At 45.4% G+C, this 26,225-nt stretch overlaps 1 protein-coding gene across 2 annotated transcripts in view; it reads left to right on the top strand.

The window, feature by feature from the left end:
* The window catches only part of LOC137359070 (G-protein coupled receptor-associated protein LMBRD2-like), a 68,116-nt gene extending 54,224 nt beyond the window's left edge, over positions 1–13,892 (top strand). For both annotated transcript variants that reach the window (XM_068025173.1, XM_068025172.1), the window contains exon 6: positions 13,640–13,892. In XM_068025173.1, the coding sequence (XP_067881274.1) occupies positions 13,640–13,877 (238 nt within the window). In that variant the 3' untranslated portion in view covers positions 13,878–13,892. The remainder of the gene's footprint in view (positions 1–13,639) is intronic.
* The last annotated feature ends 12,333 nt before the right edge of the window (positions 13,893–26,225 follow it).

Below are 26,225 nucleotides of genomic sequence, written 5' to 3'. Positions count from 1 at the left end.
AATTTGGTACAAACATTCGGTAGAAGCTACACATCCCCAAAAACCTCGTGATTTCTTGCTCAGTCTTAGGGGTAGGGAACTCCACCAGTGCTTGTACTTTTGTTTTTCTTGACAGCACTTGTCCGTGCCCTACTATATACCTGAGGTAGGTCACTCTCGCTTTCACAAATTCACTTTTGGCAATGTTTATTATTAAATCAGCTAATTTCCTAAACAGAATTTCTAGTTGTTCCAAGCGGTCCTTCCAAGTGTCATTGTATACCAGCACATCATCAAGGTAAACCACACAGTTAGGAACACTGGCTACCACTTGGTTCATTAGTCTCTGAAAGGTTGCTGAGACATTTTTTAGCCCGAATGGCATCACTTGACACTGGAAAAGACCATCCGGTATGACAAAGGCCGATATTTCTTGAGCTTGGGGTGTTAAAGGAACTCGCCAGTATCGCTTTTAGAAATCTATCTTTGTAAGAAACATGGCACTGTCCACTCTGTCAATACAGTCTTCCAAGCGAGGAATTGGGTACTGTATTGACTTTTCTGGAGTCTACACAGAGAACCGTTGAACTGTCAGGTTTAGGCACTAATACTACTGGTGAGCTCCAGCTGCTTTGACTGGGTTCAATTTGGAGGTTTTCCAGCATGTATTGGATTTCTGCTTTTACCTGGGCCTGTTTCTCTGGATTTAAGCAATAAGGATACTGTTTTATAGGAACGGATTCCCCGACATCCACATCATGTGTGGTTAAGATTGTACATCCTGGCTTATCCCTACAGTCTCTCTTAAATGCTGTGAGTAGCCTTGTTAGGTCATCTTGTTTGGTCTGGATCTAAATATGAAAGCGTAGTGTCCAATCTCCCTAACAATTCAATATTAGCTAACTGGATAGGAGGAGGTTCAATTTGAGAATTGTCTCGGCCTCCTTCTGCCTCGTCTTCACTATCCCCTTCATCCTTCACTGTCCCTACTGCCTGACAGACCTGTACTGGCTAATCCTCCTCGTGATAATATTGTTTTAACATATTGATATGACACAGCCGATTCTTTTTCCAGTGATCTGGGGTGTCAATCAAATAATTTACTTCAAAATAAAAGCAAAATACAGTGGATGCTGGAAATCAGAAATAAAAACTAAGTGCTGGAAAACTCAGCAGGTCTGGCGGTATCTGAAATTATTGAACTCAACGTTCGCAGATGATTGCACAAAGGGAGGTGGTGGCATTGCTGGACTAGTAATTCAGAGGCCCAGGCTAGTGCTCTGGGGACATGGGTTCGAATCCCACCAAGGCAGATGGTGAAATTTGAATTCAATTAATAAATCTGGAGGCTAGTATAATGCTGATAATGAAACTATTGTCAATTGTTCTACAAACCTAATTCACTAATGCCCTTGAGGGAAGGAAATCTGTCGTCCTTACCTGGTCTGGCCTACATGTGATTCCAGACCCACAGTAATGTGGTTAACTCTTAAATGCCCTCTGAAATAGCCCAGCAAACCACTCAGTTCAATGAGGGGTGGGTAATAAATGCTCCTTCGACAGCACCTTCCAAACCTGCAAACTCTACCACCTAGAAGGACAAGGGCAGCAGACGTGTGGGAACTCCACCACCTGCAAGTTTCCCTCCAAGTCACACACCATCCTGACTTGGAACTATATCACCGTTCCTTCACTGTCGCTGGGTCAAAATCCTGGAACTCCCTTCCTAACAGCACTGTGGGTGTACCTACCTCACATGGACTGCAGCGGTTCAAGAAGGCAGCTCACCACCACCTTCTCAAGGGCAATTAGGGATGGGCAATAAATGCTGGCATAGATCCCATGAATGAATCAAAAAAAATTAAACCAAGAGGTAATGGTGAACCTCGATGAAACCTGTATAGGACCTCAGTTAGAGACTGTCAGCAGCATTTGCAGCTCCACACGACAGGAAGGACATTGAGGCTTCAGAGAGGGTTTGTTTTTTTATTCATTCATGGGATGTGGGCGTCACTGGCTATGCCAGCTCAGATGATTGACCTCCAACAACCACAACCACAACCATCTTCCTTTGCGCTAGGTATGACTCCAGCCAGCGGAGGGTTTTCCCCCGATTCCCATTGACCTCAGTTTTGTTAGGGCTGCTTGATGCCATACTCGGTCAAATGCTGCCTTGATGTCAAGGGCAGTCACTCTCACCTCTTCTCTTGTGTTGAGCACAGATTCACTCAGACACTGACTAGTTTGAGGAAATACCGAAACGAAGGAAGACATTAAAAATTGGGGCTTCTTTAGTCATCGGTCATCGAGTCATAGAGTTATACAGCACAGAAGCAGGCCCATCGTGTCCGTGAAGGCCATCAACCACCTATCTATCCGAATCCCATTTTCCAGCACTTGGCCCGTAGTCTTGTATGCTATAGCGTTTCAAGTGCTTATCTAAATACTTCTTAAATGTTGTGAGGGTTCCTGCCTCTACCACCTCTTCAGGCAGTGCGTTCCAGATTCCAACCACCCTCTGGGTGAAAAAATGTTTCCTCAAATTCCCTCTAAACCTTCTGCCCCTTGCCTTAAATCTCTGCCCCCTGGTTATTGGCCCCTCCACAAAGGGAAAAAGTTTCTTCCTATCTAACCTATCAATGCCCCTCATAATTTTCTATACCTCAATCATGTACCCCCTCAGCCTTCTCTGCTCGAAGGAAAACAACCCGAGCCTTTTCAGTCTCTCTTCATAGCTGAAATACTCCAGCCCAGGCAACATCCTGGTGAATCTCCTCTGCACCCTCTCCAGTGCAATCACATCCTTCCTAGAGTGTGGTGATCAGAACTGTACACAGTACTCCAGCTGTGGCCTAATTAGCGTTTTATACAGCTCCATCATAACCTCCCTGCTCTTATATTCTATGCCTCAGCTAATAAAGGCAAGTATCCCATAAGCTTTCCTAAGCACCTTATCTAGCTGTGCTGCTGCCTTCAGTGATCTATGGACAAGTACACCAAGGTACTTCCTATGTTCTGAAGAATGAAGCAGATTTTGGCGTGCTCTAACAGAGGGATTTATAATGGTGACAGGGTGGTACAGAGTAGGCCAAAGGAGACTGAACAGCCTGGGGTCTGGATCGGTACTAGTTCTGTGATGATTAGTGACTGGGGGTAGGGGGGGGGTGATTTTTGGAATGGGGAGAAATGGCTGTTGGGTAATGTTTGGGGTGGGTGATATTCTTGGGGGTGTGAGCTGGGTGATTTTGGGGTGATGTTTCTGGGAGGTGTGAGCTCTGTGATGTTCGGGGGCGGTGCCTGCCTTTGCGGCTGTGTTGGTCAGAAGCTGGTGGTCAGATGTGTGTGTCACAGTATAACTCCGAATACTGTGTGTGTCTCTGCATAACTCCGATTACTGTGTGTGTGTGTCTCTGTATAATTCTGATTACTGTGTGTGTGTCTCTGTATAACACTGATTACTGTGTGTGTGTCACTGTATAACTCTGATTACTGTGTGTGTGTCTCTGTATAATTCTGATTACTGTGTGTGTGTCTCTGTATAATTCTGATTACTGTGTGTGTGTCTCTGTATAACTCTGATTACAGTGTGTGTGTCTCTGTATAACTCTGATTACTGTGTGTGTCTCTGTATAACTCTGATTACTGTGTGTGTGTCTCTGTATAACTCTGATTACTGTGTGTGTGTCTCTGTATAACTCTGATTACTGTGTGTGTGTGTCTCTGTATAACTCTGATTACTGTGTGTGTCTCTGTATAACTCTGATTACTGTGTGTGTGTCTCTGTATAACTCTGATTACTGTGTGTGTCTCTGTATAACTCTGATTACTGTGTGTGTGTCTCTGTATAACTCTGATTACTGTGTGTGTGTGTCTCTGTATAACTCTGATTACTGTGTGTGTGTCTCTGTATAACTCTGATTACTGTGTGTGTGTCTCTGTATAACTCTGATTACTGTGTGTGTGTCACTGTATAACTCTGATTACTGTGTGTGTCACTGTATAACTCTGATTACTGTGTGTGTGTCTCTGTATAACTCTGATTACTGTGTGTGTGTCTCTGTATAACTCTGATTACTGTGTGTGTGTCTCTGTATAACTCTGATTACTGTGGGTGTGTCTCTGTATAACTCTGATTACTGTGTGTGTGTCACTGTATAACTCTGATTACTGTGTGTGTGTCACTGTATAACTCTGATTACTGTGTGTGTGTCTCTGTATAACTCTGATTACTGTGTGTGTGTCACTGTATAATTCTGATTACTGTGTGTGTGTCTCTGTATAACTCCGATTACTGTGTGTGTGTCTCTGTATAACTCTGATTACTGTGTGTGTCACTGTATAACTCTGATTACTGTGTGTGTGTCACTGTATAACTCTGATTACTGTGTGTGTGTCTCTGTATAACTCTGATTACTGTGTGTGTCACTGTATAACTCTGATTACTGTGTGTGTGTCACTGTATAATTCTGATTACTGTGTGTGTGTCTCTGTATAACTCTGATTACTGTGTGTGTCACTGTATAACTCTGATTACTGTGTGTGTGTCACTGTATAACTCTGATTACTGTGTGTGTCTCTGTATAATTCTGATTACTGTGTGTGTGTCTCTGTATAACTCTGATTACTGTGTGTGTGTCTCTGTATAACTCTGATTACTGTGTGTGTGTCTCTGTATAACTCCGATTACTGTGTGTGTGTCACTGTATAACTCTGATTACTGTGTGTGTGTCACTGTATAACTCTGATTACTGTGTGTGTGTCTCTGTATAATTCTGATTACTGTGTGTGTGTCTCTGTATAACTCTGATTACTGTGTGTGTGTCTCTGTATAACTCCGATTACTGTGTGTGTGTCACTGTATAATTCTGATTACTGTGTGTGTGTCTCTGTATAACTCCGATTACTGTGTGTGTGTCACTGTATAACTCTGATTACTGTGTGTGTGTCACTGTATAACTCTGATTACTGTGTGTGTGTCACTGTATAACTCTGATTACTGTGTGTGTGTCTCTGCATAACTCCGATTACTGTGTGTGTGTCTCTGTATAATTCTGATTACTGTGTGTGTGTCTCTGTATAACTCTGATTACTGTGTGTGTGTCTCTGTATAACTCTGATTACTGTGTGTGTGTCTCTGCATAACTCCGATTACTGCGTGTGTGTCTCTGTATAACTCTGATTACTGTGTGTGTCTCTCTGTATAACTCTGATTACTGTGTGTGTGTCTTTGTATAACTCTGATTACTGTGTGTGTGTCACTGTATAACTCTGATTACTGTGTGTGTGTCTCTGCATAACTCCGATTACTGTGTGTGTGTGTCTCTGTATAACTCCGATTACTGTGTGTGTGTCTCTGTATAACTCTGATCACTGTGTGTGTCTCTGTATAATTCTGATTACTGTGTGTGTGTCTCTGCATAACTCCGATTACTGTGTGTGTGTGTCTCTGTATAACTCTGATTACAGTGTGTGTGTCTCTGTATAACTCTGATTACTGTGTGTGTCTCTGTATAACTCTGATTACTGTGTGTGTGTCTCTGTATAACTCTGATTACTGTGTGTGTGTCTCTGTATAACTCTGATTACTGTGTGTGTGTCTCTGTATAACTCTGATTACTGTGTGTGTGTCTCTGTATAACTCTGATCACTGTGTGTGTGTCTCTGTATATCTCTGATTACTGTGGGTGTGTCTCTGTATAACTCTGATTACTGTGTGTGTGTCTCTGTATAACTCTGATTACTGTGTGTGTGTCTCTGTATAACTCTGATTACTGTGTGTGTGTCTCTGTATAACTCTGATTACTGTGTGTGTGTCTCTGTATAACTCTGATCACTGTGTGTGTGTCTCTGTATAACTCTGATTACTGTGTGTGTGTCTCTGTATAACTCTGATTACTGTGTGTGTGTCTCTGTATAACTCTGATCACTGTGTGTGTGTCTCTGTATAACTCTGATTACTGTGTGTGTGTCTCTGTATAACTCTGATCACTGTGTGTGTGTCTCTGTATAACTCTGATTACTGTGTGTGTGTCTCTGTATAACTCTGATTACTGTGTGTGTGTTTCTGTATAACTCTGATTACGATGTGTGTGTCACTGTATAACTCTGATTACTGTGTGTGTGTCTCTGTATAACTCTGATTACTGTGTGTGTGTCTCTGTATAACTCTGATTACTGTGTGTGTGTCTCTGTATAACTCTGATTACTGTGTGTGTGTCACTGTATAACTCTGATTACTGTGTGTGTGTCTCTGTATAACTCTGATTACTGTGTGTGTGTCACAGTATAACTCTGATTACTGTGTGTGTGTCACTGTATAACTCTGATTACTGTGTGTGTGTCTCTGTATAACTCTGATTACTGTGTGTGTGTCACAGTATAACTCTGATTACTGTGTGTGTGTCACTGTATAACTCTGATTACTGTGTGTGTGTCTCTGTATAACTCTGATTACTGTGTGTGTGTCACTGTATAACTCTGATTACTGTGTGTGTGTCTCTGTATAACTCTGATCACTGTGTGTGTGTCACAGTATAACTCTGATTACTGTGTGTGTGTCACTGTATAACTCTGATTACTGTGTGTGTGTCTCTGTATAACTCTGATTACTGTGTGTGTGTCTCTGTATAACTCTGATTACTGTGTGTGTGTCTCTGTATAACTCTGATTACTGTGTGTGTGTCTCTGTATAACTCCGATTACTGTGTGTGTGTCACTGTGTCACTCTGATTACTGTGTGTGTGTCTCTGTATAACTCTGATTACTGTGTGTGTGTCTCTGTATAACTCTGATTACTGTGTGTGTGTCTCTGTATAACTCTGATTACTGTGTGTGTGTCTCTGTATAACTCCGATTACTGTGTGTGTGTCACTGTGTAACTCTGATTAATGTGTGTGTGTCTCTGTATAACTCTGATTACTGTGTGTGTGTGTCTCTGTATAACTCTGATTACTGTGTGTGTGTGTCTCTGTATAACTCTGATTACTGTGTGTGTGTCTCTGTATAACTCTGATTACTGTGTGTGTGTCTCTGTATAACTCTGATCACTGTGTGTGTGTCTCTGTATAACTCTGATTACTGTGTGTGTGTCTCTGTATAACTCTGATCACTGTGTGTGTGTGTCTGTATAACTCTGATTACTGTGTGTGTGTCTCTGTATAACTCTGATTACTGTGTGTGTGTCTCTGTATAACTCTGATTACTGTGTGTGTGTCTCTGTATAACTCTGATTACTGTGTGTGTGTCTCTGTATAACTCTGATTTCTGTGTGTGTGTCTCTGTATAACTCTGATTACTGTGTGTGTGTCTCTGTATAACTGATTACTGTGTGTGTGTCTCTGTATAACTCTGATTACTGTGTGTGTGTCTCTGTATAACTCTGATCACCGTGTGTGTCACTGTGTAACTCTGATTACTGTGTGTGTGTCTCTGTATAACTCTGATTACTGTGTGTGTGTCTCTGTATAATTCTGATTACTGTGTGTGTGTCTCTGTATAATTCTGATTACTGTGTGTGTGTCTCTGTATAACTCTGATTACTGTGTGTGTATCACTGGATAACACTGATTACTGTGTGTGTGTCTCTGTATAACTCCGATGACTGTGTGTGTGTCTCTGTATAACTCTTATAACTGTGTGTGTGTCTCTGTATAACTCTGATTACTGTGTGTGTGTCTCTGTATAACTCTGATTACTGTGTGTGTGTCTCTGTATAACTGATTACTGTGTGTGTGTCTCTGTATAACTCTGATTACTGTGTGTTTGTCACTGTATAACTCTGATTACTGTGTGTGTGTCTCTGTATAACTGTGATTACTGTGTGTGTGTCACTGCATAACTCTGATTACTGTGTGTGTGTGTCTCTGTATAACTCTGATTACTGTGTGTGTGTCTCTGTATAACTCTGATTACTGTGTGTGTGTCTCTGTATAACTCTGATTACTGTGTGTGTCTCTGTATAATTCTGATTACTGTGTGTGTGTCTCTGTATAACTCTGATTACTGTGTGTGTGTCTCTGTATAACTCTGATTACTGTGTGTGTCACTGTATAACTCTGATTACTGTGTGTGTGTCTCTGTATAACTCTGATTACTGTGTGTGTGTCTCTGTATAACTCTGATTACTGTGTGTGTGTCTCTGTATAACTCTGATTACTGTGTGTGTGTGTCTCTGTATAATTCTGATTACTGTGTGTGTGTCTCTGTATAACTCTAATTACTGTGTGTGTGTGTCTCTGTATAACTCTGATTACTGTGTGTGTGTCTCTGTATAACTCTGATTACTGTGTGTGTGTCTCTGTATAACTCTGATTACTGTGTGTGTGTGTCTCTGTATAATTCTGATTACTGTGTGTGTGTCTCTGTATAACTCTGATTACTGTGTGTGTGTGTCTCTGTATAACTCTGATTACTGTGTGTGTGTCTCTGTATAACTCTGATTACTGTGTGTGTGTCTCTGTATAACTCTGATTACTGTGTGTGTGTGTCTCTGTATAATTCTGATTACTGTGTGTGTGTCACTGTATAACTCTGATTACTGTGTGTGTGTCTCTGTATAACTCTGATTACTGTGTGTGTGTCTCTGTATAACTCTGATTACTGTGTGTGTGTCTCTGTATAACTCTGATTACTGTGTGTGTGTGTCTCTGTATAATTCTGATTACTGTGTGTGTGTCTCTGTATAACTCTGATTACTGTGTGTGTGTCTCTGTATAACTCTGATTACTGTGTGTGTGTCACAGTATAACTCTGATTACTGTGTGTGTGTCACTGTATAACTCTGATTACTGTGTGTGTGTCACTGTATAACTCTGATTACTGTGTGTGTGTCACTGTATAACTCTGATTACTGTGTGTGTGTCACTGTATAACTCTGATTACTGTGTGTGTGTCTCTGTATATCTCTGATTACTGTGTGTGTGTCACTGTGTAACTCTGATTACTGTGTGTGTGTCACTGTGTAACTCTGATTACTGTGTGTGTGTCTCTGTATAACTCTGATTACTGTGTGTGTGTCTCTGTATAACTCTGATTACTGTGTGTGTGTCTCTGTATAACTCTGATTACTGTGTGTGTATCTCTGTATAACTCCGATTACTGTGTGTGTGTCACAGTATAACTCTGATTACTGTGTGTGTGTCTCTGTATAACTCTGATTACTGTGTGTGTGTCTCTGTATAACTCTGATCACTGTGTGTGTGTCTCTGTATAACTCTGATTACTGTGTGTGTGTCTCTGTATAACTCTGATTACTGCGTGTGTGTCTCTATATAACTCTGATTACTGTGTGTGTGTCTCTGTATAACTCTGATTACTGTGTGTGTGTCTCTGTATAACTCCGATTACTGTGTGTGTGTCTCTGTATAACTCCGATTACTGTGTGTGTGTCTCTGTATAACTCTGATTACTGTGTGTGTGTCTCTGTATAACTCTGATTACTGTGTGTGTGTCTCTGTATAACTCTGATTACTGTGTGTGTGTCTCTGTATAACTCTGATTTCTGTGTGTGTCTCTGTATAACTCTGATTACTGTGTGTGTGTCTCTGTATAACTCTGATTACTGTGTGTGTGTCTCTGTATAACTCTGATTACTGTGTGTGTGTCTCTGTATAACTCTGATTACTGTGTGTGTGTCTCTGTATAACTCTGATTACTGTGTGTGTGTCTCTGTATAACTCTGATTACTGTGTGTGTGTCACTGTATAACTCTGATTACTGTGTGTGTGTCTCTGTATAACTCTGATTACTGTGTGTGTGTCACTGTATAACTCTGATTACTGTGTGTGTGTCTCTGTATAACTCTGATTACTGTGTGTGTGTCTCTGTATAACTCTGATTACTGTGTGTGTGTCACAGTATAACTCTGATTACTGTGTGTGTGTCTCTGTATAACTCTGATTACTGTGTGTGTGTCACAGTATAACTCTGATTACTGTGTGTGTGTCTCTGTATAACTCTGATTACTGTGTGTGTGTCTCTGTATAACTCTGATTACTGTGTGTGTGTCTCTGTATAACTCTGATTACTGTGTGTGTGTCACAGTATAACTCTGATTACTGTGTGTGTGTCTCTGTATAACTCTGATTACTGTGTGTGTGTCTCTGTATAACTCTGATTACTGTGTGTGTGTCTCTGTATAACTTTGATTACTGTGTGTGTGTCTCTGTATAACTCTGATTACTGTGTGTGTGTCTCTGTATAACTCTGATTGCTGTGTGTGTGTCTCTGTATAACTCTGATTACTGTGTGTGTGTCTCTGTATAACTCTGATTACTGTGTGTGTGTGTCTGTATAACTCTGATTACTGTATGTGTGTGTCTGTATAACTCTGATTACTGTGTGTGTGTCTCTGTATAACTCTGATTACTGTGTGTGTGTCTCTGTATAACTCTGATTACTGTGTGTGTGTCACAGTATAACTCTGATTACTGTGTGTGTGTCTCTGTATAACTCTGATTACTTTGTGTGTGTCACAGTATAACTCTGATTACTGTGTGTGTGTCACAGTATAACTCTGATTACTGTGTGTGTGTCTCTGTATAACTCTGATTACTGTGTGTGTGTCTCTGTATAACTCTGATTACTGTGTGTGTGTCACAGTATAACTCTGATTACTGTGTGTGTGTCTCTGTATAACTCTGATTACTGTGTGTGTGTCACAGTATAACTCTGATTACTGTGTGTGTCACTGTATAACTCTGATTACTGTGTGTGTGTCTCTGTATAACTCTGATTACTGTGTGTGTGTTTCTGTATAACTCCGATTACTGTGTGTGTGTCTCTGTATAACTCCGATTACTGTGTGTGTGTGTCTGTATAACTCTGATTACTGTGTGTGTGTGTCTCTGTATAACTCTGATTACTGTGTGTGTGTCTCTGTATAACTCTGATTACTGTGTGTGTGTCTCTGTATAACTCTGATTACTGTGTGTGTGTCACAGTATAACTCTGATTACTGTGTGTGTGTCACAGTATAACTCTGATTACTGTGTGTGTGTCTCTGTATAACTCTGATTACTGTGTGTGTGTGTCACTGTATAACTCTGATTACTGTGTGTGTGTCTCTGTATAACTCTGATTACTGTGTGTGTGTCACAGTATAACTCTGATTACTGTGTGTGTGTCACAGTATAACTCTGATTACTGTGTGTGTGTCACTGTATAACTCTGATTACTGTGTGTGTGTCTCTGTATAACTCTGATTACTGTGTGTGTCACTGTATAACTCTGATTACTGTGTGTGTCACTGTATAACTCTGATTACTGTGTGTGTGTCTCTGTATAACTCTGATTACTGTGTGTGTGTCTCTGTATAACTCCGATTACTGTGTGTGTGTCTCTGGAGAACTCTGATTACTGTGTGTGTGTCTCTGCATAACTCTGATTACTGTGTGTGTGTGTCTCTATAACTCTGATTACTGTGTGTGTGTCACTGTATAGCTCTGATTACTGTGTGTGTGTCTCTGTATAATTCTGATTACTGTGTGTGTGTCACTGTATAACTCTGATTACTGTGTGTGTGTCTCTGTATAACTCTGATTACTGTGTGTGTGTCACAGTATAACTCTGATTACTGTGTGTGTGTCTCTGTATAACTCTGATTACTGTGTGTGTGTCACTGTAAAACTCTGATTACTGTGTGTGTGTCTCTGTATAACTCTGATTACTGTGTGTGTGTCTCTGTATAACTCTGATTACTGTGTGTGTGTCTCTGTATAACTCTGATTACTGTGTGTGTGTGTCTGTATAACTCTGATTACTGTGTGTGTGTCTCTGTATAACTCTGATTACTGTGTGTGTGTCTCTGTATAACTCTGATTACTGTGTGTGTGTCTCTGGATATCTCTGATTACTGTGTGTGTCACTGTATAACTCTGATTACTGTGTGCGTGTCTCTGTATAACTCTGATTACTGTGTGTGTGTGTCTGTATAACTCTGATTACTGTGTGTGTGTCTCTGTATAATTCTGATTACTGTGTGTGTGTCTCTGTATAACTGCGATTACTGTGTGTGTGTCACTGTATAACTGATTACTGTGTGTGTGTCTCTGTATAACTCTGATTACTGTGTGTGTGTCTCCGTATAACTCTGATTACTGTGTGTGTGTCTCTGTATAACTCTGATTACTGTGTGTGTGTCTCTGTATAACTCTGATTACTGTGTGTGTGTCTCTGTATAACTCTGATTACTGTGTGTGTGTCTCTGTATAACTCTGATTACTGTGTGTGTGTCTCTGTATAACTCTGATTACTGTGTGTGTGTCTCTGTATAACTCTGATTACTGTGTGTGTGTGTCTCTGTATAACTCTGATTACTGTGTGTGTGTGTCTCTGTATAACTCTGATTACTGTGTGTGTGTCTCTGTATAACTCTGATTACTGTGTGTGTCTTTGTAAAACTCAGATTACTGTGTGTGTGTCTCTGTATAACTCCGATTACTGTGTGTGTGTGTCTCTGTATAACTCCGATGACTGTGTGTGTGTCTCTGTATAACTGATTACTGTGTGTGTGTGTCTGTATAACTCTGATTACTGTGTGTGTGTCACTGTATAACTCTGATTACTGTGTGTGTGTCTCTGTATAACTCTGATTACTGTGTGTGTGTCTGTATAACTCTGATTACTGTGTGTGTGTCACTGTATAACTCTGATTACTGTGTGTGTCTCTGTATAACTCTGATTACTGTGTGTGTGTCTCTGTATAACTCTGATTACTGTGTGTGTGTCTCTGTATAATTCTGATTACTGTGTGTGTGTCTCTGTATAACTCTGATTACTGTGTGTGTGTCTCTGTATAATTCTGATTACTGTGTGTGTGTCTCTGTATAATTCTGATTACTGTGTGTGTGTCTCTGTATAACTCTGATTACTGTGTGTGTGTCTCTGTATAACTCTGATTACTGTGTGTCTGTCTCTGTATAACTCTGATTACTGTGTGTGTGTCTCTGTATAATTCTGATTACTGTGTGTGTGTCTCTGTATAACTCTGATTACTGTGTGTCTGTCTCTGTATAACTCTGATTACTGTGTGTCTGTCTCTGTATAACTCTGATTACTGTGTGTGTGTCTCTATAATTCTGATTACTGTGTGTGTGTCTCTGTATAACTCTGATTACTGTGTGTCTGTCTCTGTATAACTCTGATTACTGTGTGTGTGTCTCTGTATAACTCTGATTACTGTGTGTGTGTCTCTGTATAACTCTGATTACTGTGTGTGTGTCTCTGTATAACTCTGATTACTGTGTGTGTGTCTCTGTATAACTCTGATTACTGTGTGTGTGTCTCTGTATAACTCTGATTACTGTGTGTGTGTCTCTGTATAACTCTGATTACTGTGTGTGTGTGTCTCTGTATAACTCTGATTACTGTGTGTCTGTCTCTGTATAACTCTGATTACTGTGTGTGTGTCTCTGTATAACTCTGATTACTGTGTGTGTGTCTCTGTATAACTCTGATTACTGTGTGTGTGTCTCTGTATAACTCTGATTACTGTGTGTGTGTCACTGTATAACTCTGATTACTGTGGGTGTGTCTCTGTATAACTCTGATTACTGTGTGTGTGTCTCTGTATAACTCTGATTACTGTGTGTGTGTCTCTGTATAACTCTGATCATTGTCTGTGTGTCACTGGATAATTCCGATTCCTCCTCCATCTCCACAGGTACCAGCTCCAAACCATCGGCATCACTGCTGCCAACACGTGGGGTCTGTTTCTGCTGGTTCTGTTGCTGGGCTACGGCCTGGTAGAAATCCCCCGTTCCTACTGGAACGCAGCACGACATGGACATCTCCTCACAAAAACCCAGTTTAAGGTGGCGAAACTCATGACAGAGAAAGCGGATGCCGAGGAGACACTGGAGGATGTGATGGAGGTGGGTGAGAGTGTGAGAGGAGGATGATGATGATGGTGAGAGTGTGAGAGGAGGATGATGATGATGGTGAGAGTGTGAGAGAAGGATGATGATGGTGAGAGTGTGAGAGGAGGATGATGATGGTGAGAGTGTGAGAGGATGATGATGATGATGGTGAGAGTGTGAGAGGAGGATGATGATGGTGAGAGTGTGAGAGAAGGATGATGATGGTGAGAGTGTGAGAGGAGGATGATGATGGTGAGAGTGTGAGAGAAGGATGATGATGGTGAGAGTGTGAGAGGAGGATGATGGTGAGAGTGTGAGAGGATGATGATGATGATGGTGAGAGTGTGAGAGGAGGATGATGATGATGATGATGGTGAGAGTGTGAGAGGAGGATGATGATGATGATGATGGTGAGAGTGTGAGAGGAGGATGATGATGATGGTGAGAGTGTGAGAGGAGGAGGATGATGGTGAGAGTGTGAGAGGAGGATGATGATGGTGAGAGTGTGAGAGGAGGATGATGATGGTGAGAGTGTGAGAGGAGGATGATGATGGTGAGAGTGTGAGAGGAGGAGGATGATGATGATGGTGAGAGTGTGAGAGGAGGATGATGATGGTGAGAGTGTGAGAGGAGGATGATGATGATGGTGAGAGTGTGAGAGGAGGATGATGATGATGATGATGAGAGTGTGAGAGGATGATGATGATGGTGAGAGTGTGAGAGGAGGATGATGATGATGATGAGAGTGTGAGAGGATGATGATGATGGTGGGAGTGTGAGAGGAGGATGATGATGATGGTGAGAGTGTGAGAGGAGGATGATGATGATGATGATGAGAGTGTGAGAGGAGGATGATGATGGTGAGAGTGTGAGAGGAGGATGATGATGATGGTGAGAGTGTGAGAGGAGGATGATGATGATGATGATGAGAGTGTGAGAGGATGATGATGATGGTGAGAGTGTGAGAGGAGGATGATGATGATGATGAGAGTGTGAGAGGATGATGATGATGGTGAGAGTGTGAGAGGAGGAGGATGATGGTGAGAGTGTGAGAGGAGGATGATGATGGTGAGAGTGTGAGAGGAGGATGATGATGATGGTGAGAGTGTGAGAGGAGGATGATGATGATGATGATGAGAGTGTGAGAGGAGGATGATGATGATGATGAGAGTGTGAGAGGATGATGATGATGGTGAGAGTGTGAGAGGAGGAGGATGATGATGATGGTGAGAGTGTGAGAGGAGGATGATGATGGTGAGAGTGTGAGAGGAGGATGATGATGATGGTGAGAGTGTGAGAGGAGGATGATGATGGTGAGAGTGTGAGAGGAGGATGATGATGATGGTGAGAGTGTGAGAGGAGGATGATGATGATGATGATGAGAGTGTGAGAGGAGGATGATGATGATGATGAGAGTGTGAGAGGATGATGATGATGGTGAGAGTGTGAGAGGAGGAGGATGATGATGATGGTGAGAGTGTGAGAGGAGGATGATGATGATGATGGTGAGAGTGTGAGAGGAGGATGATGATGGTGAGAGTGTGAGAGGAGGATGATGGTGAGAGTGTGAGAGGAGGATGATGGTGAGAGTGTGAGAGGAGGATGATGATGATGATGGTGAGAGTGTGAGAGGAGGATGATGATGGTGAGAGTGTGAGAGGAGGATGATGATGATGATGATGGTGAGAGTGTGAGAGGAGGATGATGATGATGGTGAGAGTGTGAGAGGAGGAGGATGATGGTGAGAGTGTGAGAGGAGGAGGATGATGGTGAGAGTGTGAGAGGAGGATGATGATGATGGTGAGAGTGTGAGAGGAGGATGATGATGGTGAGAGTGTGAGAGGATGATGATGATGATGAGAGTGTGTGAGGAGGATGATGATGGTGAGAGTGTGAGAGGAGGAGGATGATGATGATGGTGAGAGTGTGAGAGGAGGATGATGATGGTGAGAGTGTGAGAGGATGATGATGGTGAGAGTGTGAGAGGAGGATGATGGTGAGAGTGTGAGAGGAGGATGATGATGATGATGGTGAGAGTGTGAGAGGAGGATGATGATGGTGAGAGTGTGAGAGGAGGAGGATGATGATGATGGTGAGAGTGTGAGAGGAGGATGATGGTGAGAGTGTGAGAGGAGGATGATGATGGTGAGAGTGTGAGAGGATGATGATGATGGTGAGAGTGTGAGAGGAGGATGATGATGGTGAGAGTGTGAGGAGGATGATGATGGTGAGAGTGTGAGAGGAGGATGATGATGATGGTGAGAGTGTGAGAAGAGGAGGATGATGGTGAGAGTGTGAGAGGAGGATGATGATGATGGTGAGAGTGTGAGAGGAGGATGATGATGATGGTGAGAGTGTGACAGCAGGATGATGATGGTGAGAGTGTGAGAGAAGGATGATGATGGTGAGAGTGTGAGAGGAGGATGATGATGATGGTGAGAGTGTGAGAGGATGATGATGATGATGGTGAGAGTGTGAGAGGAGGAGGATGATGATGGTGAGAGTGTGAGAGAAGGATGATGATGGTGAGAGTGTGAGAGGAGGATGATGGTGAGAGTGTGAGAGGATGATGATGATGATGGTGAGAGTGTGAGAGGAGGATGATGATGATGGTGAGAGTGTGAGAGGAGGATGATGATGATGGTGAGAGTGTGAGAGGAGGAGGATGATGGTGAGAGTGTGAGAGGAGGATGATGATGATGATGAGAGTGTGAGAGGATGATGATGATGGTGAGAGTGTGAGAGGAGGATGATGGTGAGAGTGTGAGAGGAGTATGATGATGGTGAGAGTGTGAGGAGGATGATGATGGTGAGAGTGTGAGAGGAGGATGATGATGGTGAGAGTGTGAGAGGAGGATGATGATGGTGAGAGTGTGAGAGGAGGATGATGATGGTGAGAGTGTGAGAGGAGGATGATGATGATGGTGAGAGTGTGAGAGGAGGAGGATGATGATGATGGTGAGAGTGTGAGAGGAGGATGATGATGATGGTGAGAGTGTGAGAGAAGGATGATGATGGTGAGAGTGTGAGAGGAGGATGATGATGATGGTGAGAGTGTGAGAGAAGGATGATGATGGTGAGAGTGTGAGAGGAGGATGATGATGGTGAGAGTGTGAGAGGAGGATGATGATGATGGTGAGAGTGTGAGAGGAGGATGATGATGGTGAGAGTGTGAGAGGAGGATGATGATGATGGTGAGAGTGTGAGAGGAGGATGATGATGGTGAGAGTGTGAGAGGAGGATGATGATGGTGAGAGTGTGAGAGGAGGATGATGATGGTGAGAGTGTGAGAGGAGGATGATGATGATGGTGAGAGTGTGAGAGGAGGATGATGATGATGGTGAGAGTGTGAGAGGATGATGATGATGGTGAGAGTGTGAGAGGAGGATGATGATGGTGAGAGTGTGAGAGGAGGATGATGATGGTGAGAGTGTGAGAGGAGGATGATGATGGTGAGAGTGTGAGAGGAGGATGATGATGATGGTGAGAGTGTGAGAGGATGATGATGATGGTGAGAGTGTGAGGATGATGATGATGATGGTGAGAGTGTGAGAGAAGGATGATGATGGTGAGAGTGTGAGAGGAGGATGATGATGGTGAGAGTGTGAGAGGAGGATGATGATGATGGTGAGAGTGTGAGAGGAGGATGATGATGATGGTGAGAGTGTGAGAGGAGGATGATGATGGTGAGAGTGTGAGAGGAGGATGATGATGGTGAGAGTGTGAGAGGAGGATGATGGTGAGAGTGTGAGAGGAGGATGATGGTGAGAGTGTGAGAGGAGGATGATGATGGTGAGAGTGTGAGAGGAGGATGATGATGGTGAGAGTGTGAGAGGAGGATGATGATGGTGAGAGTGTGAGAGGAGGATGATGATGGTGAGAGTGTGAGAGGAGGATGATGATGGTGAGAGTGTGAGAGGAGGATGATGATGGTGAGAGTGTGAGAGGAGGATGATGATGGTGAGAGTGTGAGAGGAGGATGATGATGGTGAGAGTGTGAGAGGAGGATGATGATGGTGAGAGTGTGAGAGGAGGATGATGATGGTGAGAGTGTGAGAGGAGGATGATGATGGTGAGAGTGTGAGAGGAGGATGATGATGGTGAGAGTGTGAGAAGAGGATGATGATGGTGAGAGTGTGAGAGGAGGATGATGATGGTGAGAGTGTGAGAGGAGGATGATGATGATGGTGAGAGTGTGAGAGGAGGATGATGATGATGGTGAGAGTGTGAGAGGAGGATGATGATGGTGAGAGTGTGAGAGGAGGATGATGATGGTGAGAGTGTGAGAGGAGGATGATGATGGTGAGAGTGTGAGAGGAGGATGATGATGGTGAGAGTGTGAGAGGAGGATGATGATGGTGAGAGTGTGAGAGGAGGATGATGATGATGGTGAGAGTGTGAGAGGAGGATGATGATGGTGAGAGTGTGAGAGGAGGATGATGATGGTGAGAGTGTGAGAGGAGGATGATGATGGTGAGAGTGAGAGGAGGATGATGATGGTGCGAGTGTGAGAGGAGGATGATGATGATGGTGAGAGTGTGAGAGGAGGATGATGATGGTGAGAGTGTGAGAGGAGGATGATGATGGTGAGAGTGTGAGAGGAGGATGATGATGATGGTGAGAGTGTGAGAGGAGGATGATGATGGTGAGAGTGTGAGAGGAGGATGATGGTGAGAGTGTGAGAGGATGATGATGATGATGGTGAGAGTGTGAGAGGAGGATGATGATGATGGTGAGAGTGTGTGAGGAGGATGATTGTGAGAGTGTGAGAGGAGGATGATGATGGTGAGAGTGTGAGAGGAGGATGATGGTGAGAGTGTGAGAGGATGATGATGATGGTGAGAGTGTGAGAGGAGGATGATTGTGAGAGTGTGAGAGGAGGATGATGATGGTGAGAGTGTGAGAGGATGATGATGATGGTGAGAGTGTGAGAGGAGGATGATGATGATGAGAGTGTGTGAGGAGGATGATGATGATGGTGAGAGTGAGAGGAGGAGGATGATGGTGAGAGTGAGAGAGGAGGATGATGATGGTGAGAGTGTGAGAGGATGATGATGATGGTGAGAGTGTGAGAGGAGGATGATGATGATGAGAGTGTGTGAGGAGGATGATGATGATGGTGAGAGTGAGAGGAGGAGGATGATGATGGTGAGAGTGTGAGAGGATGATGATGATGGTGAGAGTGTGAGAGGAGGATGATGATGGTGAGAGTGTGAGGAGGATGATGATGGTGAGAGTGTGAGAGGAGGATGATGATGATGGTGAGAGTGTGAGAGGAGGAGGATGATGGTGAGAGTGTGAGAGGAGGATGATGATGGTGAGAGTGTGAGAGGAGGATGATGATGGTGAGAGTGTGAGAGGAGGATGATGATGATGGTGAGAGTGTGAGAGGAGGATGATGATGATGGTGAGAGTGTGACAGCAGGATGATGATGGTGAGAGTGTGAGAGAAGGATGATGATGGTGAGAGTGTGAGAGGAGGATGATGATGATGGTGAGAGTGTGAGAGGATGATGATGATGATGGTGAGAGTGTGAGAGGAGGATGATGATGATGGTGAGAGTGTGAGAGGAGGATGATGATGATGGTGAGAGTGTGACAGCAGGATGATGATGGTGAGAGTGTGAGAGAAGGATGATGATGGTGAGAGTGTGAGAGGAGGATGATGATGATGGTGAGAGTGTGAGAGGATGATGATGATGATGGTGAGAGTGTGAGAGGAGGATGATGATGATGGTGAGAGTGTGAGAGGAGGATGATGATGGTGAGAGTGTGAGAGGAGGATGATGGTGAGAGTGTGAGAGGATGATGATGATGATGGTGAGAGTGTGAGAGGAGGATGATGATGATGGTGAGAGTGTGAGAGGAGGATGATGATGATGAGAGTGTGAGAGGAGGATGATGATGAGAGTGTGAGAGGATGATGATGATGGTGAGAGTGTGAGAGGAGGAGGATGATGATGGTGAGAGTGTGAGAGGAGGATGATGATGGTGAGAGTGTGAGAGGAGGATGATGATGGTGAGAGTGTGAGAGGAGGAGGATGATGATGATGGTGAGAGTGTGAGAGGATGATGATGGTGAGAGTGTGAGAGGAGGATGATGATGGTGAGAGAGTGTGAGAGGAGGATGATGGTGAGAGTGTGAGAGGAGGATGATGATGGTGAGAGTGTGAGGAGGATGATGATGGTGAGAGTGTGAGAGGAGGATGATGATGGTGAGAGTGTGAGAGGAGGATGATGATGGTGAGAGTGTGAGAGGAGGATGATGATGATGGTGAGAGTGTGAGAGGAGGAGGATGATGATGATGGTGAGAGTGTGAGAGGAGGATGATGATGGTGAGAGTGTGAGAGGAGGATGATGATGATGGTGAGAGTGTGAGAGGAGGATGATGATGGTGAGAGTGTGAGAGGAGGATGATGATGGTGAGAGTGTGAGAGGAGGATGATGATGATGAGAGTGTGAGAGGAGGATGATGATGATGAGAGTGTGAGAGGAGGATGATGATGGTGAGAGTGTGAGAGAAGGATGATGATGGTGAGAGTGTGAGAGGAGGATGATGATGGTGAGAGTGTGAGAGGAGGATGATGATGATGGTGAGAGTGTGAGAGGAGGATGATGATGGTGAGAGTGTGAGAGGAGGATGATGATGATGGTGAGAGTGTGAGAGGAGGATGATGGTGAGAGTGTGAGAGGAGGATGATGATGGTGAGAGTGTGAGAGGAGGATGATGATGGTGAGAGTGTGAGAGGAGGATGATGATGGTGAGAGTGTGAGAGGAGGATGATGATGGTGAGAGTGTGAGAGGAGGATGATGTTGATGGTGAGAGTGTGAGAGGAGGATGATGATGATGGTGAGAGTGTGAGAGGAGGATGATGATGGTGAGAGTGTGAGAGGATGATGATGATGGTGAGAGTGTGAGAGGATGATGATGATGGTGAGAGTGTGAGAGAAGGATGATGATGGTGAGAGTGTGAGAGGAGGATGATGATGATGGTGAGAGTGTGAGAGAAGGATGATGATGGTGAGAGTGTGAGAGAGGATGATGATGGTGAGAGTGTGAGAGGAGGATGATGATGGTGAGAGTGTGAGAGGAGGATGATGATGATGGTGAGAGTGTGAGAGGAGGATGATGATGGTGAGAGTGTGAGAGGATGATGATGATGGTGAGAGTGTGAGAGAGGATGATGATGGTGAGAGTGTGAGAGGAGGATGATGATGGTGAGAGTGTGAGAGGAGATGATGATGATGGTGAGAGTGTGAGAGGAGGATGATGATGATGGTGAGAGTGTGAGAGGAGGATGATGATGGTGAGAGTGAGAGGAGATGATGATGGTGAGAGTGTGAGAGGAGGATGATGGTGAGAGTGTGAGAGGAGGATGATGATGGTGAGAGTGTGAGAGGAGGATGATGATGGTGAGAGTGTGAGAGGAGGATGATGATGATGGTGAGAGTGTGAGAGGATGATGATGATGGTGAGAGTGTGAGAGAAGGATGATGATGGTGAGAGTGTGAGAGGAGGATGATGATGGTGAGAGTGTGAGAGGAGGATGATGATGATGGTGAGAGTGTGAGAGGAGGATGATGATGATGGTGAGAGTGTGAGAGGAGGATGATGATGGTGAGAGTGTGAGAGGAGGATGATGATGATGGTGAGAGTGTGAGAGGAGGATGATGATGGTGAGAGTGTGAGAGGATGATGATGATGGTGAGAGTGTGAGAGGAGGATGATGATGGTGAGAGTGTGAGAGGAGGATGATGATGATGGTGAGAGTGTGAGAGGAGGATGATGATGATGGTGAGAGTGTGAGAGGAGGATGATGATGGTGAGAGTGAGAGGAGGATGATGATGGTGAGAGTGAGAGGAGAATGATGATGGTGAGAGTGTGAGAGGAGGATGATGGTGAGAGTGTGAGAGGAGGATGATGATGGTGAGAGTGTGAGAGGAGGATGATGATGGTGAGAGTGTGAGAGGAGGATGATGATGGTGAGAGTGTGAGAGGAGGATGATGATGGTGAGAGTGTGAGAGGAGGATGATGATGGTGAGAGTGTGAGAGGAGGATGATGATGGTGAGAGTGTGAGAGGAGGATGATGATGGTGAGAGTGTGAGAGGAGGATGATGATGGTGAGAGTGTGAGAGGATGATGATGATGATGGTGAGAGTGTGAGAGGAGGATGATGATGGTGAGAGTGTGAGAGGAGGAGGATGATGGTGAGAGTGTGAGAGGATGATGATGATGGTGAGAGTGTGAGAGGAAGGATGATGATGGTGAGAGTGTGAGAGGAGGATGATGATGGTGAGAGTGTGAGAGGATGATGATGGTGAGAGTGTGAGAGGAGGATGATGATGGTGAGAGTGTGAGAGGAGGATGATGGTGAGAGTGTGAGAGGAGGATGATGATGGTGAGAGTGTGAGAGGAGGATGATGATGGTGAGAGTGAGAGAGATGATGATGGTGAGAGTGTGAGAGGAGGATGATGGTGAGAGTGTGAGAGGAGGATGATGGTGAGAGTGTGAGAGGAGGATGATGATGGTGAGAGTGTGAGAGGAGGATGATGATGGTGAGAGTGTGAGAGGAGGATGATGATGGTGAGAGTGTGAGAGGAGGATGATGATGGTGAGAGTGTGAGAGGAGGATGATGATGGTGAGAGTGTGAGAGGAGGATGATGATGGTGAGAGTGTGAGAGGAGGATGATGATGGTGAGAGTGTGAGAGGAGGATGATGATGGTGAGAGTGTGAGAGGAGGATGATGATGATGGTGAGAGTGTGAGAGGAGGATGATGATGGTGGAGTGTGAGAGGAGGATGATGATGGTGAGAGTGTGAGAGGAGGATGATGATGGTGAGAGTGTGAGAGGAGGATGATGATGGTGAGAGTGTGAGAGGATGATGATGATGATGGTGAGAGTGTGAGAGGAGGATGATGATGGTGAGAGTGTGAGAGGAGGATGATGATGATGGTGAGAGTGTGAGAGGAGGATGATGATGGTGAGAGTGTGAGAGGAGGATGATGATGGTGAGAGTGTGAGAGGAGATGATGATGATGGTGAGAGTGTGAGAGGAGGATGATGATGGTGAGAGTGTGAGAGGAGGATGATGATGGTGAGAGTGTGAGAGGAGGATGATGATGGTGAGAGTGTGAGAGGAGGATGATGATGGTGAGAGTGTGAGAGGAGGATGATGATGGTGAGAGTGTGAGAGGAGGATGATGATGATGGTGAGAGTGTGAGAGGAGGATGATGATGGTGAGAGTGTGAGAGGAGGATGATGATGGTGAGAGTGTGAGAGGAGGATGATGATGGTGAGAGTGTGAGAGGAGGATGATGATGGTGAGAGTGTGAGAGGAGGATGATGATGGTGAGAGTGTGAGAGGAGGATGATGATGATGGTGAGAGTGTGAGAGGAGGATGATGATGGTGAGAGTGTGAGAGGAGGATGATGATGGTGAGAGTGTGAGAGGATGATGATGATGGTGAGAGTGTGAGAGGATGATGATGATGGTGAGAGTGTGAGAGGATGATGATGATGGTGAGAGTGTGAGAGGAGGATGATGGTGAGAGTGTAAGAGGAGGATGATGGTGAGAGTGTGAGAGGAGGATGATGGTGAGAGTGTGAGAGGAGGATGATGGTGAGAGTGTGAGAGGAGGATGATGGTGAGAGTGTGAGAGGAGGATGATGGTGAGAGTGTGAGAGGAGGATGATGATGGTGAGAGTGTGAGAGGAGGATGATGATGGTGAGAGTGTGAGAGGAGGAGGATGATGGTGAGAGTGTGAGAGGAGGAGGATGATGGTGAGAGTGTGAGAGGAGGAGGATGATGGTGAGAGTGTGAGAGGAGGAGGAGGATGGTGAGAGTGTGAGGAGGAGGAGGATGGTGAGAGTGTGAGAGGAGGAGGATGATGAGAGTGTGAGAGGAGGAGGATGATGAGAGTGTGAGAGGAGGATGATGATGGTGAGAGTGTGAGAGGAGGATGATGATGGTGAGAGTGTGAGAGGAGGATGATGATGGTGAGAGTGTGAGAGGAGGATGATGATGGTGAGAGTGTGAGAGGAGGATGATGGTGAGAGTGAGAGGAGGATGATGGTGAGAGTGAGAGGAGGATGATGGTGAGAGTGAGAGGAGGATGATGGTGAGAGTGAGAGAGGAGGATGGTGAGAGTGTGAGAGGAGGATGATGATGGTGGGAGTATGAGAGTGTGAGAGGAGGTTGATGATGGTGAGAGTGTGAGAGGAGGTTGATGATGGTGAGAGTGTGAGAGGAGGATGATGATGGTGAGAGTGTGAGAGGAGGATGATGATGGTGAGAGTGTGAGAGGAGGATGATGATGGTGAGAGTGTGAGAGGAGGATGATGATGGTGAGAGTGTGAGAGGAGGAGGATGATGGTGAGAGTGTGAGAGGAGGATGATGGTGAGAGTGTGAGAGGAGGATGATGGTGAGAGTGTGACAGGAGGATGATGGTGAGAGTGTGAGAGGATGATGATGATGGTGAGTGTGTGAGAGGAGGATGATGATGGTGAGAGTGTGAGAGGAGGATGATGGTGAGAGTGTGAGAGGAGGAGGATGATGGTGAGAGTGTGAGAGGAGGATGATGATGGTGAGAGTGTGAGAGGAGGATGATGATGGTGAGAGTGTGAGAGGAGGATGATGATGGTGAGAGTGTGACAGGAGGATGATGGTGAGAGTGTGACAGGAGGATGATGGTGAGAGTGTGAGAGGAGGATGATGGTGAGAGTGTGAGAGGAGGATGATGGTGAGAGTGTGAGAGGAGGATGATGGTGAGAGTGTGAGAGGAGGATGATGGTGAGAGTGTGAGAGGAGGATGATGATGGTGAGAGTGTGAGAGGAGGATGATGATGGTGAGAGTGTGAGAGGAGGATGATGATGGTGAGAGTGTGACAGGAGGATGATGGTGAGAGTGTGAGAGGAGGATGATGGTGAGAGTGTGAGAGGAGGATGATGGTGAGAGTGTGAGAGGAGGATGATGATGGTGAGAGTGTGAGAGGAGGATGATGATGGTGAGAGCGTGAGAGGAGGATGATGATGGTGAGAGCGTGAGAGGATGTTGATGATGGTGAGAGTGTGAGAGGAGGATGATGATGGTGAGAGCGTGAGAGGAGGAGGATGAGCGTGAGAGGAGGAGGAATGAGCGTGAGAGGAGGAGGATGAGCGTGAGAGGAGGAGGATGAGCGTGAGAGGAGGAGGATGAGCGTGAGAGGAGGAGGATGAGGGTGAGAGGAGGAGGATGAGGGTGACTGGAGGAGGATGAGGGTGACTGGAGGAGGATGAGGGTGAGAGGAGGAGGATGAGGGTGAGAGGAGGAGGATGAGGGTGAGAGGAGGAGGAGGAGGATGAGGGTGAGAGGAGGAGGATGAGGGTGAGAGGAGGAGGATGAGGGTGAGAGGAGGAGGATGAGGGTGAGAGGAGGAGGATGGGGTGAGAGGAGGATGATGATGGTGAGAGTGTGAGAGGAGGATGATGATGATGGTGAGAGTGTGAGAGGAGGATGATGATGATGGTGAGAGAGTGTGAGAGGAGGATGATGATGATGGTGAGAGGGTGAGTGGAGGATGATGAGGATGTGAGTGTGGGAGAGGAGGAGGTGAGTGTGAGAGGAGGAGGATGAGTGTGAGAGGAGGAGGAGGATGAGTGTGAGAGGAGGAGGAGGATGAGTGTGAGAGGAGGAGGAGGAGGAGGGTGAGTGGAGGAGGATGAGGGTGAGAGGTGGAGGTGAGGTGAGAGGAGGAGGAGGATGGTGGAGAGGAGGAGGAGGATGAGTGTGTGGAGGAGGTGGGTGTGAGTGGTGGAGGAGGGAGGGAGAGGTGGAGGAGGTGTGAGAGGGGTGGTGGAGGAGGAGGTGGATGTGGATGGTGAGAGGTGGAGGAGGAGGAGGAGGTGGATGGTGGTGAGGTGGTGAGGAGGTGGAGGAGTGGTGGAGGTGGTGGAGTGAGAGGAGGAGGTGGGGTGTGGTGGGGAGTGGTGGAGGTGGTGAGGGGTGAGGGTGAGAGGTGGTGGTGGAGGGTGTGGGGAGGTGGAGGAGGTGATGGTGAGGGTGAGAGGAGGTGGAGGAGGGGGTGAGGGGGAGTGGTGGTGGTGGTGGGGGGAGTGTGGGAGGGTGGAGGTGGTGGGGTGTGGGGTGGTGGAGGAGGTGGTGAGAGGGGGAGGAGGTGGGGTGAGGGGGTGGAGGTGGTGGTGGAGGGGTGAGTGGGGGTGAGGAGGTGTGGAGGTGGGGGTGTGGGGGTGAGGTGGTGGAGTGGGGTGTGGGGGGTGAGGTGGTGGAGGTGGTGGTGGGAGGTGGTGGGTGAGAGGGGTGGGGTGGTGGTGGTGGTGGGGGAGTGGGGGTGTGGAGGTGGAGGTGGGGGTGTGGGGGTGTGCACATCAAGGGTGGGTG

The sequence above is a fragment of the Heterodontus francisci genome, unplaced genomic scaffold (genome assembly GCF_036365525.1).
Source record: "Heterodontus francisci isolate sHetFra1 unplaced genomic scaffold, sHetFra1.hap1 HAP1_SCAFFOLD_1429, whole genome shotgun sequence".
Lineage (NCBI taxonomy): Eukaryota > Metazoa > Chordata > Chondrichthyes > Heterodontiformes > Heterodontidae > Heterodontus > Heterodontus francisci.
This window is presented reverse-complemented; position numbering and strand designations above follow the sequence as displayed.